The sequence below is a fragment of the Streptopelia decaocto genome (genome assembly GCF_964273445.1).
Source record: "Streptopelia decaocto genome assembly, chromosome: 2".
In the NCBI taxonomy this organism is placed as follows: Eukaryota; Metazoa; Chordata; class Aves; order Columbiformes; family Columbidae; genus Streptopelia; species Streptopelia decaocto.
The window spans coordinates 136,552,286-136,579,397 of record NC_138655.1 but is presented as its reverse complement, the minus strand read 5'-3'; the positions used below and the strand labels follow the sequence as shown (position 1 = coordinate 136,579,397).

Sequence of the window (27,112 nt, the reverse complement as noted above, 5' to 3'; positions counted from 1 at the left end):
AAGGGTTTTTTTTTAAAGTCTGTCTTAAAGCTAAATGTTTAGATTAAGAGCAGGGTCAATATCCTGGCTATACAAGTTGCTGACATAGATAATAATGTTACAAAACCATTCCCTCATACACATTGGGAAACATAAAAAATATATTTGTTCTTTGTCATATTTTTGGTTTTGACTTTATCCAACCATGTGGTGCTTCCTCGGCTTTTTTTCTTGCTAGAAAAAAATGGGCATTTGGAAACTAAGCAGTGTTTATGCTTTAAATATTGTATTCAAGGTTTTCCCCATAGCAGCAACTGCATATCCTGTTCCTTCTGCTATCTTTGCAGCTCCTAATTCTCTTCCATGTCTAGTATGTTTCTAACAAAGTCAGTGTAGCCACATGAGTATTAAAAACACTTTTTATCAAAATGTGTTTATTTTCTGGGGAGGTATTCCTATTTGGGGCTTGAAATTTTGTATATACTGAATATTTTTATATGCTGCATTCTGAAACCTTTCAATGAGATTTTTGCACTTGAGAGGTCAATGGAAGTATAAAAATTACTTCAAAGCCAGAGATTTCTCCAGAGATGATCAGTTTCTAATGTGCCAAAGAATGAAGATAAGATGCAGGAATGGAAATATACAGTGGAAATAAATTAACAGATTTTCCTTGAAGCTTAATTTCTGATAACTATGCACTTGTAGTGCTATTACTGCAACTTTAAACCTGGAATAAAGCAGAACTTGATGCCCAGTCTTAATTCAGTTACAGGGCAATAAGGTCATTTGAAGAGCAGCTACAAAATTTAATTCTTATTCAAAATACAAGATTTTATAGCACACTTTCATAATCTAACAAATTAATACAGCATCATGAGGAGAGAAGTCTTAAAAGGCATAGACAAAATCAGAGAAAGCTGGTATAACTCAGCAGAATTGTACATGTATCTCCACATAGCGCACTGACAGCATATTAGCAACATTGACATTGCTTTAAAGTGGATTTTGTCATGTAGCTGTTCCCAAAATAAAGAATACATCAAAGTCTACTGTATTACTAGGTAGACATTATTGTTTGGGTTTCCTAATAATATTTTCATGGAGCCTTTGGGCCAGAGTCAAAACTTGGTTGACATGTACACAGATTATCACAAATGATAAAATTTTTACTTATATGAAGCAAATTAGAAAGTGACCCTTCGTGTTCATAGCTGTTTCTTTTTCTCCTGTGTTTGTTTTGAAACTGATCAAACAACAACAACAACAATCCCTCAAATGGCCCATCTTCTTGACTTCCAGTTCCTCCATGGGATTAACTTGGTGTTGAACAAACTGTCCTTTTTAAATCAGCTGATCAAACCCTATTTTTATTAAGTGCTTCCCATCAGCAGGAAATTTAGGGAAGGCCAAGAATAATATAACCAAAGCTTGTACTTGTCTTGCTTTAATTCTCTTTACAAACTCTCTCTTTTAAGTACTGTTGTCTTTTAAGTCAACACATGCAGCCACATGGCATGCTCTGCTTCCAGGGCAAAGTCATCCCCATGGGAGATACACAAGTAAAACTGTTGTATTAAGTTTACAGTAGAAAGTTTTGCAAACAAATTTCCAGGCATAGTCATTCCCTCAAGGACAGAGATACTTCTGCTGCTTTTACCCACTATTGTGCTTCTTGCAAAGTTGGTCAAGATGCACAAAGCGTGGGCTTTGGAAGAACGCTAAGCCAAGCACACCAGCCTGGTGTCCGAGAAACTTTGCCTTTCAGCCTATAGGCTCCCTTAGCTCACCACCAAGTCTCCTTTCAGTAGCTCTCCACTTGATAACAGATAAAGCTCCACGTAGCTTCAGGACCTGGAGACAGTCTGGTTAGGGTGGGCTTGCCCACTTCAAGGATGAGGTGCCCCAGTGAGAAAGAAATAGGCACAGGCTGCTGTAAGGTCAGACGGTGTGCTAAATATTAGCTGTTCAAATTCACAGCCCTCATTTCTTTCATGGAGAAGGCAGCCTGGAATCTCTGTTGTGCCATAATGTATTAGCACACACCAGAGAATGAATGCAAAAGATAGGCAAAGTTGAGAAAATATAAAAAATCTATCAGATAAAAATTTAAAAAAAACCAAACAATTCAGCAGCATGCAGCACCATTATTTGTAAGGAGGCTACTCTGGGCACAGGAAACACCACTAAGCACATGGGCTCTATTTTTGTCAAAACTAAACCTCTGAAATGGTGTAGAAACTTGTTCTATTCTGAAAAATGGTGTTTGATAAATACAAGCTCATCTCTCAGCTGAAACAATAAACCAAGGCCCTTTGTTGTGTTTGGAAATTGTCTTCCAAATTTTTTGTCCTGTCATCCAAATGGACGCTGTGTTTTGTATTTATTTCTGACAGCCCCTGACAGAACTTCCCAAGCACAGTGAGTTTGAGAGATGTTTCCTACCACAAATCATGCTCTCCTTTGCAAGTCGACCCCCACAACAGAGCTATGCTAATACATGTGCTGCCTTGAATGCCGATGGGAATCCTATAAAGATAATGTTTTTTCCCAAAGCACGTTTTTGTTTTTTTTTTTTTAACCATGAGAAAAACATTACACAGTTTTCTTTCCAATTACTAGTGTCCTGTAATCCACTTCACAGCAGCTGTACTAGTGGGTGTAGGCAGCATAAATATCCCCTGTGACAAAACACCTGCAGGGTAGTATGAAAATTTTGTCAAATGCTTACTCACTGACAGCAGAGGATGCCTGAATAGTGATGGAGAAAGAAACCCCACCTTCTACCAGAAACATGCAAAACTTGGAAGCTTAAACTGTTCAAGCTATTTTAAAGTCTATATTTCAAAATTCATATGCCTGTTAGTAAGTCTGGCTTTTATCTTCTATGATCTTAGTGCTACAGGTAATATGGAATTTATTAAAACCATAAAGTGCTGTCAATAATATCATTATCTCTACACATAGAAGGAAAAGTCAGCTTTTCAGAGTAGCTTCTTTGAAAATATTTTCTTTGTCTAACACTCTGCTCAAATTATCTTTTTCTTCCTATTGGGATTTTTCTTCAGGTGGCATCTAATATCAGCTAGAGTAATGGGAAGGAAAATTACACTTGATCTGAGCTTAATATTTTTACACATTAAAACTGTACCATTTTAAGCTTGGAACATAACAGTCTACCCACCCAAAATAGTTTTTTATGTTATGATGAGTACCAGTTAGTGCCAACATAAATAATTAATTTACTTTTAAGAAAGCATATACATACTGTAAGGAACACAGAGACTCTCTACTTCAGTCTATAATGCAATAATGATTAAGCTATGGTAAAAAATAATCTTCAAATATAAGGATTTTATCTTTAAAGTAAACATTGGCAACAACAACGCAAGTAGATATAGACTTTTAAAACAGATATTATCGATATTTTGTATTTCTAAGCTAGTTGAGGCACCTAAGAACTTCTTTATAGAGAAGCTGGATTTTTCAGTTTCCCGGAAAGATGTAGCTTGCCACATAAGTAAGGAAAGAATTTGTAAGTCATCAGAGAGGAAGCAGCATTCCTTAGCAGTTCATTCTGGGACACGTTTTCAGGGAAATATGCAATGATGGATTTTTCACAGAATTATCCCAAGATGTTTTTGTGGGAATAACTGCTTTAAACACCCACACTCAAACAGTTTTCTTGAAAGTTTGAATGCACATCTGTCCATACAACTGTAGATTCTAATTCAGAATCTTACTATGCATAGGAAATTTTCCACAGAGGCTCTTACTATGGCAGTGGCTTTTAGGAATGTGTTGTTTTCCGTCTTTCCAAGAATATGTCATGGTTTCTAGGAATGTGTGCTTTATTTCTAGCAGCTGGTCTCTGAGTTTAAACAAACAAACACAATGTCACCTCCGAAATTATAAGTACTCTCTGTTCATCACTTCTTTACGAGTGGAACACAGGCCATGCTAGTTTTAGGTTATGGTTGGACCTGATGATCTTAAGGGTTTCTTCCAACCAAAATGACTCTATGTTCACTTCCTGATTTTATGCCCCAGTTTTATAATCTCTGACCATATCATTCTGTTTGTAAATCGTCCGCTGAATTTTGCAAATAGTCAGTATTATTCCCATCACTAACAAACACATTTTCAAAACTACCATGAATATAAACACTCTTACGGAACTTCACTAGTGCTATTGTATAGAACTCACTGTTGTGGGTTTTTTGGAAATAAATGTTAGTTAAGCTTTTCTTCATAAATTAATGAAAACAGACAAAATAATGTCTACACTTTTAACAACAAATAAAAGTACTCAGAGGTGGTATTCTGTGTTATGTCATGTCAATATTAACACCACACAACTGCCTTTAGCTCTGCTAAACCAGGGTGAAATCACTAGTTTAGCTCAAAAAGCAGAAAGTATTAGCATGAAAAGGCCACGAGTATAAGGAACTGCACTAAGAATAGACATATTTATTTTGTCAAAGGCACTTATAAATAACTGCCACTTTTCAGAGATATCGTACTATGTGTCATGAAAACTAATTTTATAAGAGCAATTGAATAATCCTTCTGTAAGGACAAAAGATACTGGAAAGATTGCTATGTTTCTGAACCAAAAAAGACCTTGACCTTTACTAGCTGAATGGGTGTTTATTAAGATGTAAACAACCACTGATTATCTGTACTGTTCGTTAAAAAATTTTTCACTCATCTCAAATAAGATTCAAAATGCCAAAGGCTAGCTTTGGTGCTAGGTATGGACAAGAGATGCCCTCTAAACACACCTGTGTTTCTGCTATATTCTTTAAGTATAATTATCTAAGTTTATTAATTAAACTTGTCTGGCAGTATTTTTGTTATGATAGATGCCTGAGCCTGGAAAATTCTCAACTATAGGCTTTAAACAGCAGGTTGCAGAGTTGGAAGAGGAGAAAAGAGATAACTTACTTTCTTATTCATACTGAAAATCTGAAGCTGAATTATAACAAGAGACCATAAATATTATGTGGAGGCAGATGAATTCTAGAGAGAGCTCCATGTATTTTATAGACATGAAAGTGTGTGAAGAGACTGATAGGAGGACAAACAACATTCAACAAATATGGTTTAGTGTATAATAAAAGTATCTGGTAGTACTAGCTTGGACTCATCAGTGTGAAATGACAGATTAAAAAATTACTGTCATTTGCTGTGCTGAAGTTAAAGAAACCCATGATTTTTCCCCCACATGTATGAATAGCTTCTTTCAGACCCATCATCCTCTTTATTTCCCAGCTACTGAAATATTCTGTAGCAGCTTTCCTAATCAAGGATTTCATTGAGAAGATGAAGAAATAAGAAGTATGAAAAAGCATTTGTCAGGAAGAGGAAAATCATGACGGGTGCCAGTATTCCAAACGTTTTACCATAAACATTTCCCATATCTACAATTTTTTTCTGTGAATCTTCAAATGAAATTGTTGCCTAAGAAACAAAACATGAGTGTTTAAATATTGCATCTTTGGCATATTGCTTTGTATGAATTTAGTTGCCTTGTATAATTTCAATATGGCATTGTATTAACCTGGCTGTCAATAATCCCACAGTAGAAAGTCTTTGCCATTAGGCTATACATTTTCAAACTGATACATAGAATCACAGAATCATGAAAGATCTTTCTGTACCGAACAATGATGTTAGTAGCTGTCCCATGGACAAGACAACTGTGTTCACATAGAGCAATTTCCCAAAGATCTGCAAACCAGAAGACTGCCTGAATTAATCAGATACTCTATCCAACTGTTTTTTCTTGACAAGCTGTAGTCATTAACTCTAAATGATCTATTTTAAATATAAATAGGGCATTTCCATCAAATCTTACACCTCCAGCAATTTCAAAGTTGTCTTGATATTTTACAGTATACAAACAAGTAAAAATTTCTTTAAAAGCTCAATCTAAAGATTTTATAACCACTACCTAGAATTACTTACAATCTTTAAACTCAAGGCAATTTAGTCAGAAACATTCTAGAAAAAGCTTCCCAAGTGATGACAGAAGCTGAGACACATATTCAGGTGACTTAAATTCCAGCCTAAGAGCTGTGGCTCTAGACAGGTCCTTGGTAGCACTCTACTAGGACCCCACAAAATGCTCTCCCAAGCTCTGATGGCTGGGCTTGGAGACCCAGATGCAGAACCAGCTGTATGTGCCAAAGACAAAAAGCCTTCATGATGCAACAACACCATGGTGTGCCATGAGACGATGTACATTATTGCTGCGCAAAGGACACCACTAACAAAGAATGACTGAGGAAAAAGCACTGTAAACTATAAAGATTCTATATAAAGTTTCTGCATCCTCCCTACATAAATAACATCTACACATATACAACTTCATCTTACCTTGCGTCCTTGAATGCCTTTTGGGCCTGGCTCACCTGGAGGTCCAGTGATACCCTACACAAAGGTCAAAGTACAGAATGAGTTGCCTTTGAAGATGCATGTAAAGTTTCTTTTTAATTTAGCCTGAACAGGGTACAGTAAAACATAGCACAATGCTAAGCTCTAAAGGACAAGAATATTATGAGTCATAGCCCATGAAGTGCCCAAAACATTGAATACTGTATATATTCAATAACCAATGCTGGCAGAAAGGGTATCTTACTCTATGTGAATTGCATCTGTTCTATCAGAAGCTTTCTGTTGTCTTTCTTCTCCTGCTCCTGACTTTACTGTATCTTTAAATTCTCTTCTGCCCAAGCAAATAAACTAAGCTATCATGTCCTATTTAGCTCCATTTGTAAGAAATCACTTCCCCTACATCCCTTTCTGATGAGAAGCTGAGATGGTTTCTAATTTCCTGACATTACTACAACCATTGTGTCCCCTCACACAAGGAAATAATTACTGGCTCTTTAGAAGAGCCAGAGCAGGTAAGGTACTCTGTCTGGAGCGATGGCTTTTGAGGAGGTCCCTTCACCAATACACTGGCTGGTACAATAGCTTGAAAAAAGTAGGTCTGATAATTATGAAGAGCAGTAAGATCACACGATGAATAGATTACATCCAAGTCCAGTATGAAAGCTTTAACTCTTGCTGGAACTTCCAGTTCACCAACTTGTGAGTTAGTGAACATCCCACTGGCATCTATCTGCTGGGCTGCCCAACTGGGTCAGATTGGTCAACGTTGCTACAACTACCACTAACAGAGCTGACAATAAAATTGAAGTAGAAGCCTCATGAAGTTTCTTAGGAAAAAGCTATCGAAATAATAGAACCACAAAATTATACTTTATTGTAGGAAAAATGCTGGGTCAAATATGGATAATTTTATGCTTATAAAAAGACACAAAATGGCCCAAATCTTAATGTATTGGTTTCATTACTGACACAAAAATGTTCTCAGTGCTCATTCCCCTTCTTAAATATGCTAAACTGCAGGAAACACGTAACTATCCAAAATGAAACAAAAATTATCCCTTTCAGCTACATCATTAATATACTACTACATCATTAATATGCTACATCATTAAAATACTACATTTTGGCTCACAAACAGATTTGAAAATTTTGGAACATCTGTGATTTTGTATCTCCCACAGATTTCTGGTCAGAAAAATGATTATTCTCTCCCTCCCTTTTGCAGCTTTTGCACAAAGCATGCAAAAATGCAAACAATGCACCTAAGTAATAGTTATACAGACCAAAAATCAAATATTGGGGGGGAAATAGTATGAACAGAATGAAAGCAAAATAGCTAGTGTTCCAAGTTATGCTCAAATCATAAGTTTACAAACTACAGAATAACTGTCTCATAAGAGTACAGTCTCATAAGATGTCCCAAGTGCTGTAATGCGCACAAACTCACGGTTATACGGCCTCACTCTTTGGTTTCTGCTTTTGAATTGAGTACTATTTACTAAAAGGAATCTTGCCGTTTTCTTTGTTTCTGAACAAGCAAACTGTATTCTCTTAGTATTCTAGGGCCATATAAAGAAACAAAATATTTCTTTAAAATCCCTTCATACTTGAAAAGCATTTCCAAAAGAGACTTTGAAAAATCGTATTTTTGCAAAGCTATACTTCCCAAGCAGAAAATTGTGATCGTGATGTGAGATGGACGAATACCCCAGCAGTAAAATGGCAATGTGCTTGAGGCAGGATGTACTAATAGAAATACATAATATAATCTGTTAATATGAGTATATAAGATAAATCATTATCGAGCCCATTGCATGCTATCTTCCTTTTATTCATTAAGCATGTTGTAGTTCTCATGGTACTTAGTTCTCATAGCTCAGAATTACAGTAAATCCTTGTAATCGTTGATTGATTAGTCCTCTTACATAGTGGTACATGCATCTGTTTCTGTTCTCCAACAGAATTTTATTTGTAATGAGCCTTTCAAACCTAAACTGAATGTGGACCATTGTACTATATAATGATCTGTAACATTAAGCTCAAAACTGGGATAATGTAGGAGTATGCTTCATATGAAAAGAAAAAAAAAATAAATATTTTGCCTTTAAAAAGTCAAGGTTATGTCATTGTACAAGAATTTAGAGATGGCTTGACTTGCAACAGCAGCTGTTTTTTTATAGAGTGTGCAAAACCGAAACTATACTGTGTGGTGAGTTGAATTCATGTAGGGAAATGCTGGTGATCTGATTTGTCTCATTAATTCCTCCCAAAACCGGCCAAAAATTCCTCAGACTCCATGTGTTTCCAGTTTTTAATAAACAAGAACAAATAAGTGTAATCTTCTGGGGCACAGATCACATCTTTACTAATTGCTTACCAGACAAACAGAATTACTTGAGCATAAAATAATAAATAAATATATTTGTGACATTATTTCATGGCCATTGCCAAGCAAAAGGAAAGCAAAAAACATAATTTAAAAACATTAAAAGTGGCATTTAGGACTAAATTTTCCAATCTCAGTACCATGCAATAGATTTCCATTACCCTATTATGCTTCCATTATGTTTTCTTTCACACAACCCAGAAACAGGCTCAGTAGAGAAGTGAATGAGCAAGCGCTGGTAGTCATCATTCCACATCTCTACTAGGAGACTGGTATAACTTCTTGAGATCTCTAGTCCATACAGCAGCTCTTTTTACATGTCTAGTACGGATTTTTAGTGGAAATTTCACAGGTCATAAGAAACACAAAGACAGCAATAACCTTTTTCAGCAACTGCAAAGAGCAAAGATGACAACATCGATAACAAATAACTGAGAGTGGTAACAATCTCTGCTCCTAATAGCACTGAGACTTTCTCTGACTCATTTCTCAGGGTTTTTAATAATTACTGCAGATTTTAGTCTCTCCAACAAATTTCAGTCTCTTTGGCTGCCTTATATTTCAAGAGGACTGCGTACTGCTTTCCAAGGTACAGGTGGATGCTGCCATGTCATATAAGAGGAATTTAGCAGTAGGGGGGTGGCAGTGCATGATTATACTCTAAGGGAGTAGAGAAGAGATCTGTAGTTGGAGAACCCAGGTGGGCCAAACACCTCTGAGTAGCATTAAGCAGCAGCAGTGAAGATTTTTTCTTTGAAAATTATTTCCAAAAGGCAAAGATTGCCAGATTCTGCTGTCTTGGTGCCTCATGCACCAAACATGTTGCTCCCCACAGAGCTGACAAGTTGTATGTAGAAGAAACTTACAGAATATGGAGTGTTTTCTTTTTATTTGGTAGTTTTTAGTTTCCTTACCTGAGGTCCTCGAGGTCCCCTAGGGCCTAAAGGACCTTCCAAGCCCTGAGGAAAAATGAGATTCAATTATCAGATTAATAGGAAATTGCGATTATCTGCTTTAAAGTATTGAAAACCACAGTGTACATGCAATGACTCGTATATCTGTTCAAGCATATTCTAGCGAGTCTATTCTCTCTCCAGGCTACTGCTGTTCTCATTCTGTATTCTTTAATTGTCTGTTACCTTCCATCCTCAATATTTTGTTGAAATACTTTTCATATATAACAAACATTGTAGATGGCCACTTAACATCTTAGCTGTTCGAGTAACTAGTTGTTATTTGCTACAGATCTTTAAATTCAATTTCAAGAAGTATGTTAGATACAGAATTCTTAAAAAAAAAGAAATGCTGCAGTGCTTATACCAAAATAATTGCAGGTAGCTTTGTAACACTAACTCAAACTGCTACTGCATCAGTAACATGGAGAATCACACTGATAGTTTAAAACAAAAACAAAAAACACATCCAAAAAAGTAAAATGCCATGGTTGTTTTATTCCATTAGCTGTCCTTTCTCCATCTAATGACTTCTTACCAGTTGCCACCACTGTAGATTATTCACAAATCTTTCTACTGCATTGTTTTTAATTCGGTCCCTAGAATGCATATTCTATGGGATTTCACTTCCAGTTGACTCGATACTCAGTTATAATTTATTTCTAAAGCAAAAACAGCTTTCAGCAAATAGTTTACTGGTCTTTTTGTTCACTTTCTTCTCCTTTAATTAGCAACATCTCCATGCACAGAGACACTGGCAGAAGGCTGCGCTTTTCAAGGCAAGTGTCACATTTTGAACCTCTAGCTGGCTTGACCTATTTAGCAGTGACAGCTACACAGCCACACCTCAACTACTGTCTTTCCCTACAGATTCAGATTCAGAATTTTTTAACAATTCTCTACTGCCTGGCATTTGGTCCCAGGCCAAGCACCAGCCACCAGAGAGAGCAGACAAGCCTACTCAGTTCTAGCCCATTTACAAAACTACACAAGCAACAGATGGCACAAAAATCAATATGCTGGTAATATGCAGTCATAGCCGCTTTTGGTAGAATACACACATATAACTGAAGTCAGTTTTGATTTCAAAGCTGAACACAAACTTTCTGAATTTCAAGCCCGATTAGTTTTTGAAGAAATTCAGATTCACAGCATCAAAACCACTGCTGAAGTCAGCCTGATAAGTGAGATTGGAAAGTGGCAGTGGAAAAATGGAACATTTTCAAACCAGGCAACAGTACTGCCCATTATGCTTCAATACCCATCACTGCAGTTAAAGATCCACCTCAGAATATTGAATTTACATTTGGCCATGTATGTTCCATTTCTGATGAATTTGTCGAGCATAGAAAACTTTAATTAAAAATTAAAAAAAAAAACACATTTTCTTCTATCTTCTGTATTCATAAACGTGAAACTGGGAATTCTGGAAGTGCCTGTAATTTCATTTCTTCACTACATTGTTGAAGTCCATAATCCATTGTAATCTCTGATCCTCTGCAGATGTCAAACTTTTTTTCATCACTGTCCTCAACAAGCAAATTTCCGGCATCCCTGGCATATGTTTTCTATATCCAGATTTCTTGGCTGCTTTGATTATGTTCTTTGCCAGCTTCTGAACAGCTTCCTTTGTCTTAGTAGACATTTCACATAACTTCGTGCTATTTCTCACGTATTGCTTGGACAAAGAAGTTATGATCTTCCCTTATTCCTCTGACAGATGCAACTCTTTCTCCTTTCTCATGGATATTTCAGACTTTTCTGACTCGCTGCCTTTTTGAACCATAGCATCTCACAAGATATAATCGGCCTTTAGATTTTTATTATAGTGTAGTACACTTTTTCCTTCATGACAAATACTGCTTTGAATATTTCCTAATTCCCACCTGAAATTCATCATTAAATAACAGGTTCCAGGAACCTCAAACTTTTCACGTTGGTCTTTGATAAAGGTAAGTATAATACAGATGTTAAAACTGAAGAAAAGTCCTCTAATAGAATGATCAATTGCAATCTAGTTGGTAATACTTAAGAACTATAAATCAGTGGTTTGTAGTACTCAGGCAAAACTGCTCACATGAACTCAAGACACATTATTATCTCACTCACGAGTACATTATCCTTCAATATTTCAGAGTGTAAAAACCAGGTAAAAATCTACATTAACTTGTATAACTTTTGCACTTCAGGTTAAAAGAACTGAAGGACTAAATAAAAATGTCAATGTGTTTCAGCACAGATGGGCTGGTAGACCTGAAAGTTGTTCAGGTTGTGTAAGAACCTGCCTCCATTGTAATGTAACTTTACACACTTGAATTAAAATTAACATTTTAAGGAAAAAAATCCGGTGAACTCTGTAACATGCTGACAGTCCTTCACAAATAGGGCTTGGCTTTGGTCAGGACAGCTTTTCTTTTAGGTAAGTAAGTATATTTCTTCTGCAAAATGGAAAAGGAAAATGGTGAACTGTGGGTTCAGTTTCTACGAATCATATTTCTACTGTGAATGTATCTCTGCTACCAGGGAATTACAAGATGTTCCAAATTTACAACAATCTTTATAAGTTATGTTTATTAATATGTTACATGATTTTCTAAGATGTCCATCAACATGAAACAGTTGAAATAAAAATTATACTTACTCTTTCCCCTTTTATTCCTGGGGGTCCACATTCTCCTCTTTCACCCTTTATAAGAAATCAAAAGGTTAACAGCTAAACAAGATGTTTTGATTACACTAAATACATTAAAGACTATGCAAGCAGTCCAGGAGTACAACAGGTTTAGTAGATCTTGACAACCTGAGAGTGGCATCATTAGATATGGTCTGTAGAAGATATGGTCTGCTCTACTCAAGATAGGCACTTCTTCTATCTAAGAATGCCTACAAAATTTCCAGTCTACACTGTAAAAGAATAATACATTTAGCATTTAATAAGTATTTTTCCTGTATTTTTCCTGTTTTTCCAGTTTGCTGTGCTGCCTCCAGAGATCTTCTCTGTGTTCTGATTTCACTAACGTGATGTCTGAGATTTTTCTGAACAACAGTTGTGAGATTGTACAAATGGAATGAAGAGAATTACTAATGTGTTCCACTGATGATTTAGCATATCAATGCAAATACAAAAAGTGGAGTTTTAAGTCTACTTTTCCCATTTCCATGAAATGTTTCCATAAAATTGACTGAAGCATTTTTCTAATGAATACTAAGATTCAGATTGTCACTGCTTTTATTAACAATCCCTGCAGGGAGACCAGTGTCCAAACCAAGCAAAGTCAAAATGGGATTATCTCTGTTTCTGTTCTGCCTATGACAATTTGCAATGTAAATTTTGGCTCTAGAATCTTGCAGATCATTGAAGTGTATAACTTTTTTTGCTTCTTGCAGAGCCTATCTGGAGACTTTTTTTAAAAGCTAGTGTCTGCCACATCTATTTGTGTTTGTGGTAAAAAAATTCACATTCTTTATATTTAACCTCTTATTCAAACCTCAACTTTCTTTTTTTGCTTCCAGCAGCTTAATTTCTGGTCTTTGACATCTTTCTTTTTATATTTAGATTACATTTTCTTGTTTTATTTGTTTGCGGTTTTGTTTGGTTGGTTGGTTAGGTTTTTTTGTTTGGTTGGGTTTTTTTGTTGGTTTCTTTTTTTGCCTTCAACAAGTCACTCTGCAAGTTTTTACACAAACAATGGATTTACTGCTAGGCATTGCATTAGGAACTCTCATGACAAAAAGACAAGACAGGCTCTTCTTTCCATTGTTTCACATACACTGTCAACAATAAGAATCTATTTTCAGACTATTCTATTCTATAAAAACTTACCTTGTCTCCCTTGTAGCCAGGAGCTCCCTGTTCAAAATTAAACAAACAAACAAACAAATCATAAAAGAGAAAGAAAAGGTATAACATACTGCCAATGTAAATAGAAAAACAAAACAAAACAAATCAAACCCACAACAGTAAAGAATTATGTTTCAGAAGTTTAACTTTTCCCAACAAGAAAATATCTCTCTGGAGATATTTTATATCTGGAGATAAATAATTCTCTTGAAATTTAGATGTGTCTTTTTTTCCTCATAATATTAGCTGTAAATATGCCACTTAGCTTGCCTGCCCCTTGGCAGATATATGCTACCACTTAAACAGGACTTCTAAACTGAATTTACCTTATGCATGGAGTAGTGCTAATCTTTCTACTGGGAATCAACAAGAATTCAAGCTGAGAAATTAGATGCCAGAAGCCACTGGAGGACTATCTAGATATTTTTAGTGATGACATTTTCAGTTCTATCTTTGGGATAAGTCTAATGCAAATCAATAAAAAATCACGTAGCTTCAAAAGTTCCTTTTGTCAGTAGCATCCCACCTCTATATTTAAGCACATAATTAGACTATTTATCTCAGTACAGATGCTTCTCTAAACCAGAACTTAGTTTGCGTGCTCTAAATAATTCAATAAAGCAAAAAGTTCAGTGGAACTGAACTGTGAATCAGGATCTGGAAGATAACCTGAAAAGATCCAATGTGAGTTAGTACTGCAGTAGTCACATACCTCTTCACCTTTTTCTCCATGATCTCCTTTTTGAGCATCACCCTATTGGAAGCAAAGGGATACAACTGAAATGTGTATTGTTTTTTTATTTATCACCATTACAGTAAAACCAAGACCAGTGTTAAAGCAGCAGCAGTTTAGGTTCAAATTTTTCTCACTTCTAAAGCAGCTAATTATACATCTCTCACAGAAAAATTTGATCTTTTAAATAATATTTTAACATACTTTTCCTTTGCTATATCCACTTCTATGTTCTGAATAAAACTAGATAGAAATTAGCTTCATTGTTTTAAAAATTCCCTTTACCTTGTTTCCTTTTGGTCCTGGCTCACCTCTTTCCCCTCTGTTACCAACACTGCCCTGAAACAAAGCAGGAAAATATTACCATTGTGAGGATAAAATTCTCTAGTTTCTCTAAGACTATATCTGCGTGACAAGCCAAAACCATTCTGGAATAAGCTTAGGTAGAAACCCACACTGATTCAGGTATGGCACGTGTGACACTACTTTTACCTAGCACAAAAAAAAAAAAAAAAAAAAATATATATATATATATATATATATGGTATTATAAGGTATCTGTGAGGGTTTTTTAATCAATATTCAAGGATAAGCACATTTTCTATTGGAGCATTTGAAAATCTTACCTGGAAGGTATCACAAAAAACATATGCAGTTCCTCCTCCCATTTTTCAAAGTTACCCCCCCACTATCTGATCTTCTCTGACTTAAAGAAATCCTATGCACAGAACAGCTTAGTGTCAATATTCAGCAGCCCCGGAATAAAAAATGGTTACACCATTATCCTTGTTTGGAGGATCATGAAGGTGGGGACTAGAAAGCTTAATGTATATGTGTGTATATAAAAAACCCCTATTATGATAGGTCACATCTCTTTCTTTTGGATAAAAAAAATTAAAACTCTTGGATCTTAAATTTTGAATTGGAAGCAGTGTTTTTATTTCCAAATGCACCTTAACCAGAGCTAAGGGACTGGATAATAGGCCCTGCTGCTCATAACCAGCCATACACATGTTTGACATGTTGCTTAGTTTCTAGAGAGAAAGGCAAAAACCTCTGTACATACCTTGGCTGCCTCTGTGGGAGCTATTTAAGATACAAAAGGGATCGAAGAGATCACACACTGTCTGAACTCCCACTTCTCTCTTATTTACGAGAGCCAAGAAACAGTTCTGTGTTGGTGTTGCAAGAGAATTTTAGACTTTTCTTCCTATATGCCATCACCCTCAATCTTTTCAACCTTTATCCCTTACACAAATAAAAAGTGCTGGTGGAAGTAAACCTTTGTCTAATGAACCTTTCCTTCCCTGTTGCAAGATTCAAGAATAACTTTTCGATTTGTGCTTCAAAATCATTTACCCATTAATCCATACTGTTTTATTACCCTATAATAAAAATATATTTCCAAGATAGTATGTGATTATGGATAGATTTTTTCTGAGCTCTTATAACAGTGGCCTTTCACAGTAATATGCTGTGATACATCACTTCTTTTTTGCAGTATGCGTACAGCTAATGTCTTGCTTTTTAGAGACACAGTAGCCAATTACAATACGATTTCAATTATTAAAATCCAAACTATTAAGGCTTTTCAAATGAACGCATACTTACAGAATCACCTTTGTCTCCTTTTGCACCCTTTTCACACACACAGTTCTTCTGCGTACACTAAAAGTTTAATAGAAACATTAAGAACATTTTTCAAGTGTATCGTTTCAAATTTTTAAAGCATAAACTGTTTTTTTTCCTAGCCACAGAAAGAGGAATAACAGAAAATAAATGATCTTCCAATGTATATATTTCTTATATAATCAAAATTACACTCCTGTATGGCCCAGTCAAAATCAGTTTTTGATTTATTTATAACAAAACCAAATCTATTACTATTCTAACTAAAAATGTTTAACATAGCATATACATAGTCTATAGTATCGTGAAATCTTATATAATTTTTGGACAATTTCAACATTGCTATTGTTTTCTATTGAGACCATTAATGAACTTCCATGTTTTGTACTAGGCCTATTCCACTCTGGTAGGAAGATTTCTTTATGTCTTACTGTTGATAATACCCACTAATGAACAGAAGTCATAGATTTCTCAGAAGGGATGTAACAAATGGATGAAAGTTAACTCAGGGAAGGATTGTTGATTAATCCTGGAGTGTTGTTGCACTATAGAAGCAGCCGACATCAGATCTAGTATGAATAAGAGTAATCAGAATACAAAAAACTCAAAAACCTACCTGCTTCTGAAGCAAGGCTTCCTGAAAATAAAAGAAAAATGTTACTTTCAGGTGGATTTAACAGAGTACTAATTTAACCATTTTTCTTCTCTAGTTTACAGAATTTGGGAAGTGAATAGTAAAGACTCTCAACATCTTCATCCTTCATCCCTTCCTCACAGTGGTAAGAACCAGTCTGTGGAACCACTCATATGAAAAAAGATTCTCTGGTAGGAGTAGGGGATTGCTTCATGTGACCCGTAATGATCATGAAAAAAAATGAGATGTAATGGTACAGCTAAATAGACAATACTAAGGAACAGTGCTAACAAGGGGAATATGAGAAGACTTCCTAACAAAAGGCCTTACTATGGGAGGCCTTTCTAACATAATATACAGGGGAACGACTCCATGATTTTATCAGCCTTATCTATGAAAATAAGTTATCCTCTAAAATATTATCATATGCTCAGAGACACTCTGTGAGCTGGGAAATACCCTGTCTCTCCACCAGTAATGAGCACAGCTGAGCTATTACTGTCCAAGCACACAACTCCTTGGAAAGTGGCTGGGAGGAGGAAACTCCCTGTGCCCTGACTCCTGATGTAGCAGCAACATACACCACGTTCCTCTCGGCAGCATCATGCTGTGAGATCTCAGGAAAGATTTTTGGGTTTTTTTGTAAATATATACCTTCACATGTACAAAACACAGACGTCTGACAACAATAATTCTTTCAGAAATGCCTTTCACTTACTATATCTGTGAGATCTCTAGCCATGTGCTTATTTGCACAACATATTGTAATTACTTATTTTTATACACGTCAACTAGCAAGGTTCCATTTCTGATTTTTTGCCACCTTTAAGAGACTACAAAAATATTACATAAATTCTGGATGGACTACTCCCTAATTAAAGCTATTGCATTTTCTAAGAATCATTTTAGTCCAAATTGTCCTAATTTGTTATTTGTGAAGTCTTCTCTTACTGAAAAATATTTTCTAGGATTTTAAACCCCAAACACTTCCTCGGTCTCCCCAACACTTTGCACATTATTGCTCAGAAGTGAGAAAGGTCAAGTCCAGCTGACATCTCTCTCACAGCAACACTTCTGTCTTCTCTGAATTAAGAAAGTAATTAAGCAGTACTCCCTACCTTTTCTTATATGTGCCTTATGCTGCTCTGGAAAGGTGGGGAGCTAAGTGCCCTTAATTAATAAGTACAATGGCAGATTTACAGTACTTTGGAACCCCAATTTCAATCAAGTCAATTAAAAAAAAATCCATTGGCTTCAGCAGAATTTCTTGAAATTGATTCTTAAGCCCATAGTTACTGATCTTCTCCACTACCACTGCTGGAGCTCAGCTCTTGCAGATGTCCCACACAACTTTCACAACCCTTCTGAACTTCCAAACCTGAGGCTGGCTCCAGCCCTGGTTCACCTGCAAACCTCTGTGCTGCCTTCATGACTTATCTATCAAAGTTAAGTGAAATCTGTCATGGATAGATGGGTAACAAGCTTAACATCAGCATGACTTACCAGTTCCAACGCTACATCAGCCAGCAGGTTCTGATCATCCAGGCATAAGACGTGTTTAGAGGATGAATCACCAGATATCAACCGCAACTTTTCTTCTTGGACATTTTTCTTAGAAAGGCCGATGGTAAAAAAATGTATTCCAAGACTCCTAGCTGTTGTGGCTATACCCTGGACATTAGGGCTGTTTGGATGATCCACGCCATCAGTCATCAAAAAAGCTACTTTCACACTTCTCTTGCGACTTTCAGTTTTAAACAGCTGAGTGGCATTGGAAATTGCATAATAGGAGTAGGTGCCATGGCCAATGAAGCCCAGAGACTTGATTTTCTCTTTAAAATTCTGCACATTTTTCCAGGCTACAAAGGGATGATCAATGCTGACTGTGCTGCTGAACTGCATACTTGCTAGTCTGACATTATACTTCTGAGACTTAACTGGCTTCATCTGGAAAATGCTGTCAGTTACGTTCTGAACAAAATTCTTCTGTAAATCAAACAACTGATTTTTGGCACTTTCTGAACTGTCCAAGATAAAGATTATATCAACAAGACATGTATCACCTGTAATGGAACAAAAAAGTTAAATCTATGAATAATGGGCACACCTGCACCACAGATTTCAGATAATTCTCTGCAAGAATCCCAGTCCTCAAATAGTTTCTCCAAGTATTTCTCTGTCTTCCCAGTAAAAATTTTAAGGATAAATGTCACTCTAAATGCCAATAGTTCTACTGGAGTCATGTAACTAAATTTGAATCACTCTGATTCATACCAGCATTATTAAATACAGTGTACAGATAAGAACTTTCAAATTAGGTCTTGATGGGATTGTTTTAGCATTTTAGTTGATTTTGTATACAAAATATTCCACATGCAATTTCAAACTAAATATTCAGCTCCTTAGCATTTATCTTAAAAGAGGTATGTGTGTCAGTGAAAATTATAGATGAAACTGGAGTTCACGACCAAGTAAATGTCATCACAGTATATTCCAGGCCTGATAATAAAAATAAGTCACATTTTGTAAATGCATACATAAGTTGTCAATTACTAGCTAACTATCATAAAATATGTGGAGACACACAACATGGTCAATCAGAAACTTTAAGAAAATTGTTTTACCTTCATCTTTTTGCACGAGAGAATAAGAATCCTTTCCTTTCTTCCTGTTTTGCCCATATACTGTCTGTTTTGTTGTCACAGCCAGAAGTAAAGAGCAAAAGAAAAAATGTTTTTTCCACATAGTGACTTTGATGCCAAATCAGACGACTTTTCCTTCCTGCTAAAAGTATAAACCCACTTGTGAATACTTCATTAATAAATGCAAATATTATACTTCATTAGTAGATGCAAATATTATACTACACATACAGATAGAGATACTTTACATACAGAATACACATTTGTGGGCAGCACAATTCTAGAGACAACATATTAAAACCAATTGTAAATAGTCACTGGGTAGGTGATTTAAGCAGAGCAGCCAGTACAATCCCAGTTGTAGCTCATGTGTATATTAGAACCTGTTTTAGTAAAGAAGAAACATGGGTAGAACAAAGACAGTGCTCCCTTTTCTTTCACAAAAAAAGCCACTGCTATCATCTTTAGCTGTCATTTGAACATCTATCAAAGAAGGGTAAAAGAAATTGTTACTAACACGTATCGCTATTAACATACTTTGCTATTAAACTAATTATATTAAATGAGCAGAAATATTATAGAAACCATAGAATATAATTTGTTTCTAGAAATCCCTAATTGTTAGGAATAAACAGAGATCTGGGTGTTTTGGGATGCAGATATATTACCCAAGTCTGGAGCATCAGTATGAACAACATACTCTTCTGAGAAACAATGGCTTAGTAATGAAATTCAATACATGGGTGTATTATTAATATTACATGGCTGTAACAGAATGTGTGCAATATTTTCCATAAAGAAAATATTCTATTATAATGACAATATATACTAATAAAATTAACATTACAACATTTAAGCCAGTAAGTCAACATGTTTCCAGAGAAAACTGAACTCCATTAAAATTGATTTACAAAATATCACTGCAGTTTACAATAATTCATTTTAAATATCATTCATAACAAAGCCAATATATTGAATTTAAACATCCTTCCTAAATCCTCTAATCCATCAAGCAGTTACAGATACAGGAAACATGAATGCAGTCTTTTAAAAATAGAGAGAAAATAACTAAGTCTCTTACCTTTGAAGGCATTCAAAAAGCAAATTCTGGATTGAATAACCTGTCAGTGTTGAAAATATGTCCAGCAGGTCATACTGGAAAATACATTTTGGTTACAAAAAATAAAGCAATCTGTAAATAAATAGCTTAATCACTTGTAAATAGCTCTACCTTGCATCTAGATCTTTTATAGCCCATTATTGCTTCTCAGTTGGCCAAAGTTTAAAACAGGATCATTAGGCACTAAGCCAGGGCTGAGAGGGAGACCAAGCCATTTTATTAAAGGGACAGTGTCAGTTTGGGAGAACAAGTGCTTTCCCATTTCAAATAAGTGAACTTTTACATCAAAAAACTCACTTTAGACAGTCTGCATCTTTACCCATCACTTTGCCAGCCACACTTTCAGCTTGTCCATATTAATGTTGCAGCACTGGCTAGATCAGAGATTTGAGATTGATATGTTATAATTTGTAGGCTAGAACTGAATTCTGACCTGATGGTTTCTGAGTCTTCCAGGACCATGTCTCAAAGGTGGTGATTGCATTAGCAATTACAACAATAAAAGACAAATTAAAAAAAAGAAAAAAAAAAAGCCTTCCTGAGCTGTTTTCCTCAGAAATTCTTTCTGTTTTTTAAATCCTCTGAGGGGTCAGAAACAGACAGGATATCTAAATGGAGCTGTCATTTATGTAGCTCTCAGCATGCTGCATGCAAATTATATTTGCTTTATCTAACGGCAGGCTCCAGAGTAAAACTGTTTTGTCACAGCATTAAGTAAAAAATCAGGGTGAGAGAAAGTAAGAAAATGATAAGTCTCAAGGAATGACAACATGCCTTGAAGGAGTTTTGTGCGGATGCCCAGTGCCCAAGCTCTGGACAGGCATTGCTACCAGGCAAGACGTCCCTTGGCACCTCGGTGGCAGGACAGAAGGGAGAGCTCCTTCACACCATGCTGCAGAAAGGAGGACTCGGGCTACATCACTCAGGTGAATCGCATCTCTGGACTGCTAAGTGATTAAGCATTGCAATGTTTCAGCTATAGATTAAAGCAATTATGAATAAATTGAGCACTTCAAAAACACACTGTAAAAAGATGGTTTTGACTGAAGGAGATTTTTTGGCAGAGGTCTAATCTTTCATCAAAAACATAGGATTGAAAATGTATAAAAAGTTGTTTATTAACCATCCAACAGTACTGAACAGCTTTAAAAAAAATCTGCCTAATGCCATGTAGGTTTTACCACTTAACTTTTCTGAAGATAGACTTTCTAGACTTGAGATCACCTTGGTAACTTATGCCTGGGGCACTACTTTTAAAATGTATACACCAAAAATAGGCTCAGTATCTAATGCTATAGGACAGGAATGTTATCTATTAATTACTTTTTTGTATCTATAATCCCAAAGACTGTGTGTGCTCTTTTTGTTCTGGCATCTGATTGAAGTTTCACCGTGAAATGAATACCTCTCATTACATGGAAGAGACTTCCGGCCCGGCAAGTAGTGTGCAAATCTTAGGAATTGTCATCTTATCAAGAAAAATGTGGAAGTTGAGGCTTTGCCTTCTCTGTAAGTAATTTCTGCTTTTATAGTTTTGTAGGAAGAGTACATCTGAAAGATGAAAAGGCAAAGAATATAGAATTTCTAAACTTTTATTTCGATATTGCAGATTTAATCAGGTTATTTAGTAGAAACAGAGTGAATACTATGCTTATCAATCACCATTGAGATGTTTTTCTTGAAAACACTAAGCCTTCAGAAAAATGCTAAAGCACAACTGTTTATCCTGCATCAAGCACAGCTGTTTCACACCAAGTCCTTTAGAAAGCTGTTAGAGCACAACACGGTAGAGCGCAAATACTTCATCTCAGAGAATTCCTGATCTCCTAATCAAGAAATTTCATTTAAAAAACTGATGATTTGCTACCATCCAGATTTTATTATCAGGAAAACAGGGAAACATAAAGAAAAAATAATAACTATAAATCAAAATATTAACATTAATGTTGTTTCATATGCTAAATTAAAAATGCAAAATGAAAACTCTTAAAGCCATTTAATGATTCCCTAAGCCTAAGGCAACAAGGAGGGCTTCTAGAAGCACACAAGTAGCAGAGGCCAGCCTTCTATGATTATAAATCCACTGAACTATGCCTGCAGCAGTCTATCAAATACTCAAATAAAACCAAATCTGTTAAAATTAAGGGGGGATATTATCCCCATGGCAGATTTAAAAAGGTGGGGAAAGCCTTTTTCCGTCCTGCAGAATTCTGAGAGCCTTTTTTCTAACTTAAGTGCATGTCATTCAGTCAGCCTTTGAGTCCTTTGGCTACTTTCCACTGGATTTAAAACAGAAATACTAAGTTTGTGCACCTTTAATAAGAAACAGGAGCCATCTAGTGAATGTGGCACTTGGTGGCATCTACCACCACCACCCCCTGACACACACAAACACGGCAAAGAGAGGTCAGCCCTTACTTGAGTTTCATCCACTGGCTGCTTAGTCCAGATGAACTCATGAACTTGGCAATCAGAGCCCAAGTCTGCAAACCAGACACATCATCCACCAACTCCTGCCAGAACAGAGGGAAAAGGTGTGGGTGGCTTGTAGGGGTGGTGGGAGCAGTGAGGACAGGGAACGGGAATGAAAAAAAAGGAACTTAAGTAACATGGGAGAGGATCAGAAATACTGCAAAAGAGGACTCCAAACACTGGAGGAGTAGCTGGGTGCATTGCGATAAGTAGAAATATTGGGAAATCTGTTACCGTTGTATGGCTGGGAGTGTAGGGGATGTAGAAGCCAAAGAAAACCAGTTTTAGTGTCACTGCTTATCAAACAACTTGATGTACTGGAAGGCATATTTAATAAATCTGGATAAAAATGTTATATTCTTCTTGAAGCAAGCTGAAACAGTTATGAGCAGGGATGGAAAGAAACAACCCACTGAGGAGAGCAACATTCTAAAATTCAGATTACCTTCAAATTCTGCAGCATAAAAAATACAGGGAAAAATAATTAATTACTTAAACTTCACTAATCAAATCCTCATTATTTTTGGTACAGTTACAGAACTTAATGGTGATGTAGTTGAATGTCTTATAGGCCAGAGTTTCTCCTAAATTGGACAGTTATCGCATTGTTTGATCTCCCTGGCCACAGACACTGAAACAAGTGATGTTTCACAAACCATTGCCATTATAAAATGGTGTAGATAATCACACTTTCCTGTCTTTTTTCAGTTCCCTTGTAGAAACAGAAATCATGCCTGGTTTGCTCTTCATTTAGTGTTTAAAGAACAGCAATGGAATATGCTGGCTAGGAGCTTTTAAGTAAGTAGAGTACATTTCCTGCTGATTTCATTCAGATTTTAGTGAAGGGGAAAGAACAGGGGGAAAAAGAATAGTACGTCACTGGCCAATGAGCATAAAGAAGTCTCTGCCCTCATTCAGGTTAGCAGAAGCACCTTTCATCCAACCTGGGAGCAAAGTCTCCTCTACTGATAGACCAAACACTTCCTTAATTACCCCCTATCTGCTTCTCCAAGGGTAGATCCATTTTTAGAAAAACATTCAGCTACAAATCACACCTTTGCAAACACTCATCATCTATTCATGTGTGCTGTAAGCCTCAAGTATGACAGCATATGTAACTTCAACTTAATTCAAGGGTGAGACAACACATACCAAGTAACTCCATGGGTCTCAGCTTTTTGCAAAGATGGAGATAATGTTAACCTGGTTGCACGGGAGAGCTGTACATCTGCCAGATGATTGTACGCAGGACCATTCCTACACAGAACTGTCAGTCTGTCCATGCTCTGTTGACATGAAATGTTTTGCAGGAACATGTTGCTACTAGAAAAAGATCATACATGTCACCACCACTTAGAGTCTTTCCCCAGCACAAGCGAGGAAGGATCAGCTGTCCCAGCAGCTGCAGCCTGCAATTGAAAGGCCTCCTTCCTAGAAACTTCTACATCTTCTCCTGTCAGATGACAGACAAGACTGTGCCACCTCCATTCAGCTTAACTGTCTTCATTAAGTAAATCTTGCCTTCATTATACAAACTGAGACTGAAAAGTTTCAATGTAACACAATTTCTTACACTAAATATCTGTTAATGCTGTATATAAATGATAACTAGTGGCACCATGCAGCATCTGTTGCATCAGCCACAACAGTGATGATTAAGCATTTCATTAGTAACAAATTATTCAAATGGATGACTCATGCTGTTTGCCTACTTATTCTCCTCCTTATGCATGCTTAAATCAAGACTTGTACACAGCCTGTCCATCCAGATACAGACTGTCAGCTATGGAAAACACTTTTTCCAGCAGTCATCAGGGTTTATCTGCACTATGTGACAAAACAGATTTCAGTGAATTGATTTCCAGCTGTGTTCAAAGATTTCTCACTTCTTCTTTTTTTGGACCTGCAAACATGGCTCTCATCTGGCAGAAGTCAGAAAATTTTAACATTTATGATTTTTAGACATAACAGTCCCTGACTGGTCAAATACTCATATAACTTGGTAGTTTTCACAAACATCCAGTATTCAGACAGCAATGGGGTCAAGTTTGGTTGTACTTGTCTGGCTAGAAAGTCTGTAGATCTGTTACATGTTGTGTGTAATTGGTTTCTGGAAACAGCTTAAGCTCTTCTTCACTGCTTACTGTGTTTTGGAAGTATTATACAATGTGGATCTTGACAGTTCTGTTATGGGATTGTAGATGTACAATTCAGAGCGTTAGTGTTTTGTGGTTTTGGGTTTTCGTGCCTGTGGTTTTTTTGTTTGTTGTGGGGTTTTCTTGTCTTTGTTGTTGCTGTTTTGTGGTTTTGTTTGTTTGTTGGGGTTTTGTTCATTTTATTTTTCACTTGTCTTGACGGTATACAGTTTCATAGGTTTATATTCACTTAGAAATCAAATTTAATAGAAGTAAAGCCTTCAGATTTACAATGCCGTTTTTAACACTAATACTTCTTGCTGAGCTGTTTAGTACAGGACTGTTTCAATGGCTGCTCTGCACCACCTGCTCTGCATTGAATGCTCCATGCATCTCGGTCCCAGGACTATCGAATCTCTCTAAATGTGCTCATTATGTGACCATATTAAAGCTCTGGTCTAAAATACAAAGTTTGATCTGTAAAATTAATGCTGCTATTGAATTTTGAGTTAATAAGCCTGCAGTTCCTGCATTCATGCTAAATCACCTACTCTATTAGATAAAATAATGTATCAGCTTGCTTTCCTGGTACAATACCTACCCGTGTAAACTTCCTGGTATTCTTGTTACTGCAACTCAAAAATGGCAAAGAAGGAATAAAAAGAAACAGAGAGAGCTGACAAAGAGCTTTTGCATGAAAACAGAGAAAGTAAATTAACGATTCTGTAGCTTAAAGAGTCATAACTGAATGAGAATGTGATACAGATCTAAAAAAGTATGAAAGAAGGTGACTGTTCTATAGTACATGAATGTAATATGTCAAACAACTTACACTTTGGGTAAGCTTGGTTGACCATATTGAACAAAACTGACTACCCTAAATTCACTTTTTTTTCCCCAGTATGCTTTTCACTCAATAAGAATGACAGTAGTTACTGTAAAGAATGGTAGATTTTTTTCTAGCTAGAAGACTTAGCTAATGGATGCATTTAAAGCACATATTTTAAACCGTTTTTAAAACATACTGTTCCTATTACTAGGTATATCTTAATTCAGTGCCATTGTTATTCATACAATATGTAAGTAAAGGCATGATCCTAAGCCTTTTGAAAATCAGATTACAATACACATACCAAAAAGTTCATTTAGCTGCTGCATTCAATTAATGTAAACTATAAAAATATTTATGCTATCTAAATCCTGCCCTCTGGTGTACTGACATGATAATGCATAATGATAGTATTTCATCCCACCTGACTCATTCAGCATTTCATCATGACAAATAGTAAATGAGACTCCTGTCTGGGCAAAATATTTGTCCCACAGAAGGTGGAAGCTAAAGACTAAAACATTAAAGGTTAAGATACAATGCTTCAAGGGGGGAAGGATATCTCGTGGAAGAATTGGTTTTACTCCTTAGTTCCTATCAGTTCCTGAGAAAATAAATGCTAATTTCACAAATTTCTCTCTTTTAGATACTCAGATTGGGAGTGCTAGTACCTGATATACGGCTCTTCTGAGCACTACAAAGCCAATGAAAGCTGATGGTGATCAGTGAAATCATCAGCAAAGTAGTAGGATCTGCATAAGTACAGTTCTGGGTTTTCGGAGAATTCAAATGACACTCTTGTTGTGTCACTTTGGAACACATGCAATACTGGCCTTAGAAATGTGCCTCATTAGGTAATTTATAAGGTAAATTATTACTTTCACTTGTAAGAAAATAGAACAAGGGTTAAAATAGTAACCTGTACAAAAGAGATTAATTCCCTTGCAATCTGGATCCTGAAATTCCACAGTCCTCTTTTAGACCAGGCTCACCAAAATGCTCCTGGAGGCATGAGTATGTCACAGCATGACTGTGAGCTACAAATGTGATAGAGGCAAATGCATTCTGGTGTATCAGGCAAGGCATTTCCATAGGAAAGGCAAGCCTCGTGCAAAACCCAGGTGAATACTCACCTGGACCACTAGGGACATTTCTCATTCCTTGGGTTCAGGAAAGATCAAGTCCATCTGGGACAGATGCAAGCGAAGACTAAGTAGTTGGTTAGGAACATGGAGGGCCTACAAAAGAAGGCAATGGCTAGAAGGAGCAAGACAAAGCCTGAGAGGGCTGTCATGACTTTCAAGGAAGATATCAAGGATGAAAGCCAAAGCAGAAAAAGAGCTATCAAGTCCAAGGAAAG

At 36.3% G+C, this 27,112-nt stretch overlaps 1 protein-coding gene across 3 annotated transcripts in view; it reads right to left on the bottom strand.

Annotated features, from left to right (window-relative positions):
- COL28A1 (collagen type XXVIII alpha 1 chain) overlaps positions 1-20,470 on the bottom strand; it is a 57,461-nt gene extending 36,991 nt beyond the window's left edge. Inside the window, exons 1-12 of one of the 3 annotated variants that reach the window (XM_082045427.1) lie at positions 20,428-20,470; positions 20,278-20,351; positions 19,179-19,338; positions 18,058-18,617; positions 16,537-16,557; positions 15,903-15,959; positions 14,577-14,630; positions 14,271-14,312; positions 13,541-13,567; positions 12,359-12,403; positions 9,679-9,723; positions 6,361-6,414 (exon numbers count right to left, since the gene is read on the bottom strand). In XM_082045427.1, the coding sequence (XP_081901553.1) occupies positions 6,361-6,414; positions 9,679-9,723; positions 12,359-12,403; positions 13,541-13,567; positions 14,271-14,312; positions 14,577-14,630; positions 15,903-15,959; positions 16,537-16,557; positions 18,058-18,617; positions 19,179-19,299 (1,026 nt within the window). In that variant the 5' untranslated portion in view covers positions 19,300-19,338; positions 20,278-20,351; positions 20,428-20,470. Of the gene's footprint in view, positions 1-6,360; positions 6,415-9,678; positions 9,724-12,358; positions 12,404-13,540; positions 13,568-14,270; positions 14,313-14,576; positions 14,631-15,902; positions 15,960-16,536; positions 16,558-18,057; positions 18,618-19,178; positions 19,339-20,277 lie in introns of all 3 variants that reach the window. The other 2 variants (XM_082045426.1, XM_082045428.1) reach the window with 2 other exon arrangements.
- Positions 20,471-27,112: the final 6,642 nt, after the last annotated feature.